Raw genomic sequence first — 15,605 nt, forward strand, 5'->3', positions numbered from 1 at the left:
CTATAGCTCGGTTTATTTATTTTTACTGTTAATTCGAGCTAGAGTTGAAAGTTGAAAAATTACCCATGTGTGAAATTTTTGTATTTTGATGTTTTATGGAAGAATATGAAGTTATAAATTATGTTAAATAATTTTCGCTAGTCGATTTTAAGTGAAACCGATTAAAATAACATAATAGGTAAAAATACCTAAAGCTCATAAGTAATAGTTAGAGTGAGAATTTGATGTTGCTATAAGAGGAAAAATGTTCAGCATGTGACAAAAAATAAGAATAAAGAATAAAATTTAATTTCCGAACTTTAGGGAAAAATGTAATTATGCAAAAGTTTAGAGACAAAATCGTAATTTTATCAAAAGTTGAGTCGAAGCTTGTTTTAATAAATGTGAATGTTAAACAAGCTCAATTTGCTGTTATAAATCAAGAAAGACGAGAAGTCAACCTTAATCGAGGAAAAGAGAATATTGGGGATTAGATTGCAAAATCTCTACATTTTGTATCGAGGTAAGTTGTATGTAATTAATACATTGTTATAATTTTTTTTTATATTTCGTGACAATATATGTGAAAGGATTGAATATGAAATAGTTATATAAAAGTTAGAAATTTGAAATTGATAATTGATTTGTTTAAAATCAGCTTGGTTTATGGATATACCAACTGCAAGTAATGGTTGAAGTGATTCAAATCGAATTATTAAATTGGTTATGGAGTTGAGTGGAAAGATTGATATTATGATGTGTTATGGAGAAATTGTAAATTATTGGGAAGTAAGAATCTTTGTAGAACTGTCGGAATGGTAAAGATTTGAATATAGTATCGATGAACACGTGTGTAGTACTATGTGAAGGCTACTACGTGTATCAATAAATAATGGTCACATGTGTAATACTAAATGAAGGCTACTATGTGTACTGAAAAGATTTGGTCATGTGAGTAGTACTATGTGAAGGCTACTACGTGGACCGTAAAACTTGATCACATGTGTAGTACTATGTGAAGACTAGTATGTGTATCGAATGATAATAATAACATGGTTGGTACTATATGAAAACCCCCAAATATTTGTTGTTATACCGACATGTTCAATGAGGTATGGGTATGTGATTGAAATGTGATAAGTTGCGAAAGAGTGACTGAAGTGATGAAGTCTTTTATTGTGCTATAAAATAAATGGTTATAGTGCTATGTGAATGAGAGATGTTGGAATAGAATAGATTTGAACAGTGACAGTGATGTTAGTTTGAAAAATCACCAAAAATTATAGGAATTGAGTTAGTGTTGAATAAGACATGGAATTAAATCTGAATGAGTCTACTTTTACATAAAAGAGAAAGAATGGCCAAAGAAGTTATATATTCTTAGATATTGGAATTTTAGTGAGACAAGGTTTGAATGATTTCAAAATCCTCTGTTCTGACTTTGGAAAATTACTAAAAATTGTACAAAAAAATTTATGTTTTGTAATTTACATTCTTAAATTTCTTATTGAGTCTATTTTCAAAATAAATAAGTGGTAACATCATTTGAATTCTGTACTAAGAGATAACTGACTTTTAGTGAAGAGAGGTCAGAAATGTCAAGTAGTGAAACAGGGGAACCTTTAGAGAATAAACTGTACTAATTGGATAAACCAAAAATTCTGAAAATTTTATGGTAAGAAGATATATGAGTCTAGTTTCAGGGAAAATTTACGTATCTTAATTTGGAGTTCTGTAGCTCAGGATAGAAATAATTTAGTGACTGTGACTCAGAAAAACAGTTTTCTGGAAATTGAATAAATAATAGATTTATGTGTGATAAAAATTATATTATCTATGGTATCATGCTAGAAATTTATTTATCAATTACATACATACTTACTAAGTTATATGCTTACTCCTGTTTATTTTCCCTTGTTTTATAGTGACATCAATCAGCTTGGAGATTGGACGAAGTCAGAACATCATCCACACTATCATCATCATCTTTTGGGTATTTTGCAACCAATACTTTTGAAATATGGCATGTATAGATGATTTAATGTAATGTGGTATAAATATATATATAAAATATTGTTTGGCTTAAAATGTGGTGTATATTAATTGATAAATTATTTTCTTAAAACTACTAACAAAGTATTTAGAATGTCGTGGATGGATAAATTGTGTCTGAACATATAACTGTATTTGGTTGAAATATTGAAGTTGTTTGAAATTGTGTTTCGAAAATTTGCAGGAGGGATTGAATGTTTATGAAAATGAATTATGTCAAAATTTTTGTTAAAAAAAATTTCAGATTGTTTGATAATACTTCTTACCTTGTTTCGGTGATGAATATGGGTAAGAGGTGTTACATCACATTTAAAGAGAGCTGTCCAAATAAAGTCTCCAGTTATCCCTTTGAAGGCTTTGAGTGGATTTTGGTTGAACAACACTTGGCCACTAGACTGATCATGAGACTTCTAGAAAAAAAAGTTAAAACCTAAAAAATATATATGAATCCCCAAATTCAAAAATTGCAAATGCTTTTTTTGTAACAATTCAAAATTTTTCCTTCGTCCGGAAATGTTGAAAATTATAAATTGAGTTATTTTGGAAAATTAAGTCGAGAGGTTTTTGTGAATGCGTGTGGTGTTGGATTTTAATTTGTTAATTTGTTAGTTGTAATTATTAAGTTTCCATGTTTAGTTGGTTATTAGAAATTTAGATTTTTGGCCTACAAACCATATTGTAAGAATAATAAAATTAGAGGGGTCAATGTCACAAGACTAGAAATATGGATTGGAGATAGGAAAGATCCTTATGTGGTAAATATACGAAGGGAATGAGAGCAAAAATACCATTTGCTAAATTTTTTTGAGGGAACGGCTTTCTCAACCCATTTACACGATTTTTCACTCAATTTCATGAACAAAAATTCTCTCAACTCTTCGGCTCACTTTCCTTGAATCTTGATTTCAATTCAAAATCTAACAAGGTAAGTATAATTTCAAAAAAAAATCTCTTCATCATTTTCATCATCTAAAGTTTGATTTTAACGTTTTCCCTCTCATCTTCTAGTGTCGTTGGTTTTTGGAAGAAGGGAGGTGATGAGTTTTTTAAAATTTTCTTGAGCAAATTTCTTATTTTTAGCAAGGTAATGTGTTCTTCTAATCATAAACTTTTTTATTGTGCATCATCATAAAATTGATTTCAACCCTTTCACCTTATTTCTTCCTCTTCTTTCACGTGTCGTTTTGGTATATGCAAGAGAGAGGGAGCTTCAGTTCTGTTGATTTCTTGATGTTTTAAAGTTAGTTTCTCGATGATTTTGAGTTTAGAATCATGTGAGAATAATAAATTTCAAATTTGAGTTAGATTGGAGCAAGTTCTTGAGATATGCCATAGTTGAGTTCTTGAGAGATAAGCTTAGTAATCTTCAGATTTTGCTAGAAATAGAGTGTTTCTAGAGTGATTTTTAGGTTGTAGACATAGTCATAATGTGAGATTTTAGCTAAGCTAGATTAAAGTCCTCTTAAATGGTTCTAGGAAGCGGAATATATTTAGTAGTTTAAAATGTTTTATTATGATTTCTTAAATTGCTTTATAGACAGTTTTTTTTAGGGGTGAGCATTCGATCGAATTGAATTGAATCAAATCGAATCGAATCGAAAATTTTCGAGTTAATCGAGTTTTCAAATCTCATTTTATCATCCTAACTTTATTTGAAGCTTTTTCGAATTGAGTCGAGTGAGATGGAATTCGAATCGAATCGAATATATTTGTTCGAGTTAAATTTTAAAAAATAATTTTGGGTCCTTGTAACCATTGTCACCCATCGTAATAAAATTTGTCCACCTTAATCAAATTTTTTATTAACTTTCATCACCTCATAATTTATTTATTAATTTTTTATATACTGGTTAGCTTATTTGTTTACTTAGTTATTTCAATTATCTTCAGATTCTTGTCACTATGTATTTTGGAATTAAAAAATATATTAAATATAAAAATATGATTTTTTAATAAAAGTTATTTTAAAAATAAAATGTGAAATTGATACCCATATAAAATTTTAACACGAATATTTTATGGCGATATAAATATTCAATATGACTAAACAATTCAATAATATAAATAATATAAAATGTGAAATTTAATTTAATAATATAATAGTATATATAAATAAAATTATTACTATTTATGTTTAGTGATTTTTTTTGGATAATTTTGATTTTTTATTTGAGAGTAAAGGGTGAGAAGTAAAAGTTTAGGGAGAAAATAAAAAGTTATGGGGAATAAAAGTTTGAGGGAAAGTAAATAGGAGAGTAAAATTTTGGAGGGAAAATATTAAAAAAAAATTGGAAGGGGGAGGGTTTGGGGTAGATGGGAGGTGGGATAGGAAGAGAATAAAAGTTTTAGGGGAAAAGTGGGAGGGAGTAAAAATTTTGGGGGAAAATAAAAGGTTTTGAGGGTTTTTGAAAGTAAAATTTTGAGAAAAAATGAATGGAAGAGTAAAATTTTGGTGGGAAATGGATTTTGGGTAGATTGGGGGGTTGGGAGGGGAGGGGAGTAAAAGTTTTGGGGGGAAAGTGGGAAGGAGTAAAAGTTTTGAGGGAAAAGTAAAAAAGTTTGGGAGTTTAGGGTAAAAATGTAAAATATTATAGTTTGATATTCGAATTATTCGAGTTATTCGAATTCGAAAACTCAACTCGATTCGAACTTGAAATTCGAAAAAAAAATTCGAGTTAATTCGAATAACTCGATTAACTCGAATAACTCGATTTGTTTAACTCGAAATTTGAATTTTTTTCAATTTTTTCGAGTCGAATCGAGTTTTACTCACCCCTAATTTTTTTTTAATGTATAATTGTAACTAAGGAGGTAGCTGAATCATCTAAGTCCAAAGGGAAGGAAAAAATTATGGAAGCGTAACGGTTTCAGTTTGTGCTCACTAAAAGTCAATTTCAAATATATGTTGAATTAAGTTGATTAGCTCAGGGATATGTGATGATTACATTATTGTTGTATTGAGTTACTTTAAAATCTTGTTGGAGTATGATATGTTAAGTGTTGACTTCAATGATCTTGAAATGAAATGATATATGATCTAGTTATATTGTTGATGAATGATATACTATGGAGAAAGCATGTTTTTGGATTCCTTTATTTTATTTTATTTTATTTTATACTAATTTTAAATGTTAAATTGTGCTATTAAACTATTCAGGAAATGTTTAGGTATAGTTTGCATGCTATAGGAAACATTTGAGATTGGGAGCTTATAATAGACACGTGTGTGTGCATTTATCATTAACACTTGTGCAAGTTATATTTGGCACTCGTGTGCATTTTTGGAGTGCTTGGGGAAGTCATGTTATACACACTTTGAAGTAGAAGTGTTCAAACAGTTAACCTAACCGAATTAACCAAATTTTTTAATACTTTAATCGTTAACCAAGCCGAATATTTTCAAAGAAAAATTAACCTAACCGAAATATTTCGGTTAATCTGGTCGGTTAACCAAAATTTATATGTTTTGTTTTGTTTTTTGTTAAAACAAGTATAAAACATATAAAATAAATAAATTGATAATGTTCATTTGACCAAATTATTCGAATTTACCGAATTTACCGAATTAATAACAACTTAATATATATAATATATAATATATAATATTATTTATTAAGTTCGATTAACTACCCAATTTTAAAATGGATTAACCATTAACCAAAATTCTAAATAATCTTTAATCGACCGATTAACTAAATTAAATCGGTTCAATCAATTAATTCAGTTTTACCGAAATTTATCACCCAAATGAGTATTGCTATTCAGTTGGTGCTTGTGCACACTATTTAGAGTGCTCGAGTATTTTTCATGTATTCGTTCATTGTTTCATTGGAGTACTGCTATTCACTTGGTGCTTGTGCACACTATTTAGAGTGTTCGAGTATTTTTCATGTATCCGTTCATTGTTTCATGTTCGTTAACAGGGGCGATGGTTTAGTTGTGATATGCGATGCTTTTATCGTGATGTTGATGTTTATATGTTTACTCCATTATGTTATGACTTGATTTATGCTTAGTAGTATGCTTTTCTACTTATTAAACATATATGAAATTAATGGTTTTAGTTAAGCTATAACGCCCAGATTTTTTTAAAATTGAAAAGGTCGATTTTGGATCGAAATTGTGAATCGAGCTATTTTGAAAATCAAATTGAGAGATTTTTAAAAATGAGTTTCGAGTAAAGTCGTGGGTTAGATTAATTGGTGCAATAATTATGCTTTTATTAGTGATTAATTGGTGGGTAATGAAGTAAGGATTAAATCGTAAAATTTATAAAATTATTGGGGTTAATGTGTGAATAGGAAAAAGTTAGATTTTGATTGATAAAAGGTTTTAAATGGTAATTTCCCCAAGGACTCATTCATGATAGAAATTTCTCTTTACATTTTCTCACAAACTTCTCTCTAATCTCTTAACAAATTTCAAAGGTTTTGATTCCTAACAATCAATCTTGAAAAGTAAACCTATTTTCTTTCACCATTGTATATTCCATTCAAGTCACTTAATCCTTCAAATTTTCCTGGATTTAAAATTTCAATTATAATTATTAATTTTCCATACATAGTTTTGCATTTAGAACCTATTTTGTTAAAAATAAAAATTTTATGATTTAATCCCTAAACTCTCATATTTATTTAATTGAGTCCAATAAATCTGTATTTTTTTACCGTTACTTACAAATATTAATGATAAGGCACTCCCTTCATAGTTCATACTTTTTGTCTCATTTCTCGCTTGTTGGGAAATTTGCACATTAAGCCTCTGTGCTTTTTAATTTTTCCATTTAATCCCCAAAGTGACTTTCATCAAATTAATACCCAATCCAAGTCATCTTTATGCTCCACAATCATTATTAACCCTTATTTCCTCAATTTGATTAAATGACACTAACGTCTCTAACTTTTCCAACTTTACAATTTAGTCCTATATACCAAAATCTCATATTCACAATCATTCACTCAAATTTCCTCTTTTTAAGAATCAAAACAATCCTTTAAGGCTACAATTGTAAAACTAATCTTCAAATTTTCTTCTATATTTCACTATACCAAGACTTGGAATAGTACTGGAGATTTCAGGATATTACACTATCTTCTACTATGCTCATGTTTGAGATTTAATTTTCATATATTAATTTGACATAATTTAGTCATTTACCTTTTGGTATTAGTTTGTTCAAATAATTAACATTCTTAACTATTTTGATTAAAATGATTATGTGAATTTTTTTTAAAAACCTTTCTAACACAATTTTTTTTTCGACATGATAAATTGGAATGAGACCAATAAGTATTGAGTGCAATGATAAGATATATTTTACTCCCAATAGAGGACTTAAGTTTGAATCTTAAAGATTGCATTGTTGGGAGAGGGGCAACTACAAATCCCAAAAGGATTAACCTCTATGGACCCTAGAAACGGACATGGAGGATACCTTTACTCTATATAAAAAAAAAAGATGGAACGAATGCTTTTAAGAAAAAATTTCTCCGTCGACGTTTTAACTATAATAATTAAGAGTGTCAACTATTTTGTCGAACTAATGATATTATGTAGATGAACCAAATTATGTCAAATTAAAGTATAGATACATCTTAAATTTAAACATAATAGAGATACCATAATAATAATTTAACGTAAAATAATCTACAATTAACACAATATTTAATAAAAAGTTTGAATTTTATAATAAAAATATTTTTAATTTAATTAGTATAAGTGATTATATGTTTATACAAAATCAGATTAATATATGTTAATAATAATGTTTTAAATTTAATTTGAACAAAGTACAATAACTTATAAAAATAAGTTAATCCCGGATTACTTAACATCAGTGTAATTATAAATGAAAGCCTAAATCTTATCCATATCCGACGAACAGAATTTCCTGCCAAAGTAGTTCATTTATTTTTCCTATCCGAATTCTCCGCTTAGAAAATTTTGCTTTCCAAATCCAAAGAATCATAAAAAAGGAAAAATGGCGACCTCTGCTTTAGCCATTGCAACTGCAAAGCCATTGACCCATCGTTTCTCCAACTCTAAGCACACTTCATCGCCATCCTTCTCCTGTTCTTGCTCTTCTTCCACGCCACTCCCACCTCCCAACGAACCCAAACTCTCTTTCAACTCAAAACCTGTTGCGAAACAATGTGTTTTCAATGTGGGTGTTGGGCTTTTAGCAGCTTCACTTCTTGCTTGCTCACCATTGGAGGCTGATGCCACCAGGATCGAGTATTTTGCAACTGTTGGGGAACCTCAATGTGAGCTCAACTATGCCAAATCTGGTCTTGGTTACTGTGATGTTATTGTAGGGTCTGGTGTGGAAGCTCCACGTGGAGAGCTTGTCAATGTAACTTCATCTCTTGATTTCAGATTAATTTTTTTGTTGGTTATTGGTTGATGCTACAATTAATGTTACAGCCAAGTAGATATGCACATGAATGAGGAACTCAATAGCATTACTACTTACCATGACCATATTTTAGGCTTCAAATCCAAAAGGGTAGAAACTTGCCATGGCAATTTTTTGAAGACCCAGATGTGTAAATATCGATATATTTATAATATGAATGCATTGCATGATCCATATTGACATGAGACACTGCAAAATATGTGAACATCAGATTGATCGAATTAACACTATTTTCTCTAATTTGTTCTTTGCATAGATTCACTACACTGCAAGATTTGCTGATGGGATAGTCTTTGATAGTAGCTATAAACGTGCTAGACCTCTCACCATGCGAATTGGTCTTGGCAAGGTACATTTTCCCCCATAGATTCGTCTATTGCTGATATACTACTGTCAATCTTTCCTTTCAGGTCATTAATTTAAGTTCATACCATGCCTTCATTTCAGGTCATTAAGGGATTGGACCAGGGAATTTTAGGGGGTGAAGGAGTCCCTCCTATGCTTGTTGGTACGATTCCGAGACACTGCATATTACTTTTAGCATGACTTTATTTCCTCTCATATTGTTGTAGAGTAATTGTTTATGATGTTGATTTTGACACAGGTGGAAAACGTAGGCTTCAGATTCCACCAAACTTAGCATATGGACCAGAACCTGCGGGATGCTTTTCCGGTTAGTTCCCAGATATAACTGGATGTGTTGTTAAACATTCATTGTTGTGACAATTACCTCACTAACTCCATGATCTTCTTTATTTAGGCGACTGCAACATACCTGCCAATGCAACTCTCCTATATGATATTAACTTTGTTGGCATCTACTCTGGAAATGCAAAGTGATTAAAGTGAGTTTCCTAACTAAGGCACATTTGTAGCTTAGAAGGCACATTTGTAGCTCAGCATTAACCATTCAAACCTTTATACGCCCCTTTCTTTTATAACTCTTGGCTCAATGAAAGAAGATGATGATGCCACCATATGTTAGCCAGTCTCGAAATGAGTTTCCTGCACTTTGCTGAAGATATACATACATACATACACAAATATATGTATATATGAATGATTAGTTGCGTGTTTTAATGAAGTTGAAGGATGTTTCAGGTGATGGTCCCTCCAATCTGATACTTTTTGACAGGTACCTGTTGGTGGAACACTTTGACCAACTAAATGATTTATCCAAATAGTTCGGTGTCTACCAAACAAGCTCCTAAAGACTATGTTCCATGCTACCATATTATTTTCTTTGGAGTTAGGCCTTTGTTTCTTTATATAATATATATATATTCTGTTTCTTGTGTGCAAATGGCATCCAATTTTAAAGGCAAACAGATACTTGGTGAAGGGCTAAAATTATATTTCTACAAACTTCATTTGGTAGACATTTTTGTAATATTCAAGCTCAACAATCCGAGGTTAAGCCCTTTCAATATGGAGTTGGGAAAATGTTGACCCTGAATTTTGTTTTGGGCCGGGCTAACATTGAATTAGCTCGAGTATAAAGATCCTATGTTTGGACAGAACTACAATAAGGGTGGAAATTTTATGTAATAAATTTGTGAAAGTTGATAAAAATAATTAAACTTGGTTTGAGTTAAGATGGTAAAAGTAGGATGATAAAAATTATATAATGCTTTGGGATTCAACCTCGTCATGTTTAAGTATATTTTTTTAGATTTTAAGGGTGGGGGTATTTATTGCTTAATAGGGGGGGGGGGTAACTTCATGACTATTTGGATCTGCTTATAGCTGACACCAAACTCAGTAAGCCTTAATGTAAATATTAATAAATTTAATCATTTTCAAAATAAATATTAAGAATGAATGTAGCAAAAATAAGTTATAGGTAAATTTACAAATCACCCAATCATTAGCACGTTTTATTTTGGTCATTCAATTAAAAAATATTTTTAACTTAAGCTCTAACATTTTCAATCGGTTCTATTTTGTTTACCCATTATAAAAATTTTCAATTTAGGCAATAACATTTTTAATTGTGTCTATTTTGGTCACCTTTCGTTAACAATTTAAAAGAAGTGATGATGTGACTTTTATAAATGAGTATAATTACATATTTAGTCTTCAGCACTTATGCATTCTAACAATTTTGTCTTAATTTTAAACAATTCAATTAATTAAACTTTCATATTTATAAATTTTATCAAATTGGTTTTAAAAACATATTAATCATAAATAGGAATTATAGATTTCTTCAACCCTGAATCACAATACTTATCTGCTATACATGTTTGCCCCTCCTGTTCTAATATATAACAATTAACATTCACTAGTATAATTGAGTTATTGAAATTGGAATTTTGTAGATATAGTATACAACAAGGGAGGAGTACAAAAGAGAGTAGGGCGATTGTTATGAAAGCTGATTCACCGAGTCGGGACAGAGAGTCGGAGGTTATGAAGAATGGAGATGAAGAGAACATAGAAGCTAAGAGCTGTTGATGGAGTATAGGCTAAGAGCTGGTGACGGAGTATAGGCTTAGTATTCTTAAATAATAAATTATATAAATTTTTAAAATTGTAATTATAAAATTTACTATTTTATTCTATCATGAATTATTTATTTGTTTTTATAATTAATTAATTATTTTTATATATCATTTACTATTATTTTATCGTAATATTTTTAATATGTATTTTATAAATTAGGATAAATTATATAAATGGTCAACCAACTATTATTGTATTATATTTTGGTCACTTAATTATAAAAAAGTTCAATTTAGGCATTAATGTTTTCAATTGTTTCTGTTTAGGTCGTGGCCTTTTTTAAATTCTATCAAAAACACAGATTTCCAATGGGATGAAGAATATGTCGTATTCATTACAATTTCATGGCTGTTATGAAGCATCCCATACATCATCATCATCATAGTTGTTTGTAGCTTATTTGAAGATATATATCATTGTGATTTCCCTTTTTTTGGTTTCTCTTTAACAAAGAAAACCTTGAGTAATAATCATCATTAACTAGCTGAGGTAAACTTGCCTTTTTAAATCCACAGTGAAGTAATTACTTATTTCCTCCATTGCCACCTTTAATGTCCTTATATATAAAGAGAAACTGAATTAGGGAAAAAAAAAGGAAATTTCAGAGGAACAGACCCTAAAACCAACCTAATGCAGGCAAGTGCTTTTTTATGTATCGTTTTTCTCTTATTTTTCTTCTTTGGGCAAGGCATGAAAAGGAAACTAACAGAGATTTTACAATCTTATTTGCAGTCGATTACCATTTTGATCATTCCCGGTCTCTGTTTTGGTTTTTGCTATGCTCTCAAGGTAAATGCCCTTCCATTGAAATTAAAATGTGTTAACCCTATCTATATCGAAACACTTGAGAAGTTAAAAAAGCGTCCGAACAGTAAGCTTGCCACCAACAAGTCAGGTGGTCAGCTGAGAGTTTACCATTCCGAGATGACCATCCGAACATTGGATGACCTAATCTTCATCAGAACTTACAATTAAATTCTTAGAATTAATGGTTAAATATAAAATTGGTAATTGAACTTGTCTACTTCTCCCAGATTGATATTTATGGTTTTTTTTGTCCTAGATTGATACTCAAACATTTTTTCTGTGTACTATATTGGTACCCGAATCTAACACTGTTACTTTTTTGTTGGCATGGCAGTGCTAGCCACTCGTTTCTTTTTCTTTTCTTTCTCGTTTTCTCTCTTTTTACTTTTCTTCCTTATTTTTTCCTACCCTAACTGCCCTGCTTTTACATCGATGGCCAACAACCAACAACGACCACCGTCCGACCTTCTTTGGTATGCTAATACTGCTAATGAGATTAATGTTGCGTTGAAATTGAAGTTTGCTTGGAGATCTTAAGATTTGAGTTTTAAGGTGGAAAATGAATGGTGTTGGTGAAAAAGAAAAATAAGAACGAATCTGAATAAGAAGAAAAAAAGTTTTTTTACCCAAATAATATGAAATAATAAAATAAATATTGAAATAGAATAAGCACCCCATTATTTACGTATCTATACAAATTCAATAGTGCACCACAAGTGCTGCTTGAGCAATCAGCGGCACCCCCTCTCCCCTGTACTAATCATTGCTTCAATCATCAAATTTTATAAAAAAAAATATTTTTTTAGGTGCCGCCTGAGCAATCGACAACACTAATATTTGACACTAAAAAATACACGGCATTTTTATATGTTTAAAATGGAAAAAAATTATTTTTTACTGGTTCTTCCATGTAGGTAGCACCCTAATATTTTATCATAAAATATTTTTTAAAGCTAAAAAAAAGTTAAAATTTTAGTAGGTATTGGAACCCGGACCTGTGACCAATGAGTCACATCGGTGGCAGGCTGTTAGGCCAGTGCCGTCGATCTTCCACCGATGTGACCCATTGGTCACGGTTCTAGGTTCCAATACCCGATAAAATTTAAGCTTTAATAAAAAATTTATATTATTATATTATTTTTATTATTATAAAAGGAATTGGTTTGGTCCCCAAACCCCCACATATATCAATTTAAAGAAAAAAAAAATCAAGAGCTCCTACTAAAGGTCCCCCACCCGAAAAATCAAAAGGAAGGTATGTTTTATTTTGATTTTTAGTATAATTAATTAAATTAGAAATAGTTTAGTATTAAGACATGTTATTTTGTTAAAAGGTTAGTACTAATTATCCTAGGGAAAATCAAAAGAAAGGTATATTTTATTTTATTAGTATAATTAGTTATCTTAGTAGTAGTTTAATATTAAGGCATTTAAATTTTTTTTTTGTAATAATATGTTAACTTTGAAAATAATGAGAATTGTGTTAGTTTAGATATTAGTAATAGTATGTTTTTTTAAAAGAAAATAGAATGGTGTATGCCTATTTTGTAGTGTATTTTTTTTTAAGATAGGTTTGGTAGTGCATGTTTATTTTAGTAGAATTATTAGAATTGTTAGAATTTTGTATTAAGATAGATTTATGTTGAAAGCAATATTAAGATTGCTTGACTACTGTATTTTTTTAATTTTAATAATAATTTGTATATTTTAAGATATAAAAGTGAACATTATGTGTTTGTTTGAGTAATTAGATTTTTGTTGATTACAAAAATGGGCTTAAAAAATAGTTGTCACTATTTTTATATTTTTTATTTGTTAAGTCGATGATTAAAATTTTAATTATATGTGCAGATATCGAAATGGATTTAATTGCTGCAGAAGAGCACACAGCAAGGATGATCCATTTGCCGGTAAGACAATGTTCTAATGTTGCACGTAACTTTTAATTTAATTGTGAGATCCTACGATGCTCTGCTATGACTTGCTTGGATGCTCTCTCGGTGATAGGACAGTTAAATTTACGGGTTTAAAGATGAAGGTAAATTTTGAAACATTATCGAATTATGCGATTGAAAGGGAGAAGATACAGGCTGCTCGAGCCTATATACTACAACTTATAGGGTGTACTTATGTTGGATTCCAATAATAATAAAGTCCACTTGATGTACCTGCCCTTTCTAATTGATTTGCAAGGTGCCTGTTCCTACAATTGGGGTTCAGCAGTACTTGCAATGCTGTATCGTGAGCTTTGTCAACATAGGTGGTTGCTTGATACTACTACAATACTGGGCGCTATACAGGATATCATTTTTGGCATCAGTAGGTCACCAAGTACATGTGTTCCTACTTGTGAATGGGTAAAAACAATTGAAACCTGGATCAAGATTTCTAGAACCGTTCTTGCATTTCGAAAATAAATACCGATACAAAAATGGTGGGCATGTCTTTAGCCACTGCCAATCTGCAGTTGCAGATGGTTTTTGAATCAAGCTTGTGGTGGTCCTGCATCATATGTGCAAAATTGCATGCATTAAGCCCAACATATTTTCATATCTCCCACTGTTGGGACCATTAGATAAATGCAGCTCGTACTTGCCACCTGTACCCTTTTGCCAACTTTCAACACTCACCAATATAGATCGTTGGATTAGAGCCAACCACCCTCTAGTTGACAGACACCTTCATACTATAACGCTTGATGACATTGGCACACTCGTCTTTGCTAATGAATCTTTGACCCACGAACAACTCTTCCGATTCAGGATCTGCTAACATTAGGTAAACTGGTATTATGTCCGGGTATTGTAATAGCCGGTTTTTAATGGTGTCGAAAATAGTGGTTCGAGACACCAAATCCGGTGAGTAAGCTCGTAAATTTTATTATTTAATATTTACAAGTCAAATATAGTTTTAGAAAGATTTTTGAATTAATAATTTATGTCTATAATGAATTATTACGTTCGAGTGATAAAACCTTAGTTCAAGTGGTTTTAGAAAATGAGGTAACGGGACCTCATTTCTATAAAATGAGTCATAAATATTTTTATAAATATTTACGGAGTGTCAATAAGATGGTATTAAAGTTTCGTTGAAAATTTTAACGTTTTGATAGTTAATTAATTAAAAAGGACTAAATTGAAAAAGGTACAAAATTTGTTAATTATAAGAAATAAGTGATTAAATGACCTAATTAATAAACAAGGGAGGACTTAAGGAATAAATATGCGTAAAATATATTGATGAGGTGGCATAAGAGAAAAAAATAATAAAACAAAGCCATTCAATGTCAAAATTGTAATTTTGGTGAAATTTAAAAATAAAACAAATTGAAAAAGGTTTCTAGATACTTTCTTCTTCAAATTTTGGTTCAAAATAGAGAAAGGAGTGCTCCTTAAGCTGGTTCTTCAATTTTGCTTCATGTGAGTTCAATTCTTACCCGTTTCTTGTAATTTTTATGTTTTTGAGATTGTTACAATTAGGTCCAACTAAACCTTACCCTTTTTTATTTTGTTAAAGATTTTGGATGTTTCCACTGATGAATCTATATGATTCTTGATGTTAAATGATGAATTTTAGATATTACTTGTTAATTAAAGTATTTTATTAAGTGATTTTTGATGAATTTTCCGATTAAGGATTAAATTATTTAAATAGTAAAAATACATAGGTTTGTTGTGAAATTATTGCAAAAATGGGCTGTATTGAATTCCATGAATATTTTTATATCTTGTTTTTGTATTAAAAATGGTTAATTTGCATGTTTTGAGCTTAAGGACTAAATTGAATAAAAGTAAAACTTTAGGGGTAATTTTTTAAAAATGTCAAAAAAGATCAAATTACATGAAAT

The 15,605-nt window shown here is 30.1% G+C and overlaps 1 protein-coding gene across 2 annotated transcripts; it reads left to right on the top strand.

Moving 5' to 3' along the window:
* Window positions 1–7,860: 7,860 nt before the first annotated feature.
* LOC107913681 (photosynthetic NDH subunit of lumenal location 4, chloroplastic) lies at window positions 7,861–9,873 on the top strand. Of its 2 annotated transcripts, none has more exons than XM_016842337.2 (6): window positions 7,861–8,383; window positions 8,703–8,795; window positions 8,894–8,954; window positions 9,051–9,119; window positions 9,207–9,291; window positions 9,548–9,873. In XM_016842337.2, the coding sequence occupies exons 1-5, from the start codon at window positions 8,012–8,014 to the stop codon at window positions 9,284–9,286; spliced, it is 675 nt and encodes a 224-aa protein (XP_016697826.1). In that variant the 5' UTR covers window positions 7,861–8,011; the 3' UTR covers window positions 9,287–9,291; window positions 9,548–9,873. The 2 variants fall into 2 exon arrangements, with proteins under 2 accessions (XP_016697826.1, XP_016697827.1); XM_016842338.2 differs by having other exon boundaries at window positions 7,897–8,383; window positions 9,582–9,873.
* Window positions 9,874–15,605: the final 5,732 nt, after the last annotated feature.

This window comes from Gossypium hirsutum, chromosome D11 (assembly GCF_007990345.1).
Source record: "Gossypium hirsutum isolate 1008001.06 chromosome D11, Gossypium_hirsutum_v2.1, whole genome shotgun sequence".
Classification (NCBI taxonomy): domain Eukaryota; kingdom Viridiplantae; phylum Streptophyta; class Magnoliopsida; order Malvales; family Malvaceae; genus Gossypium; species Gossypium hirsutum.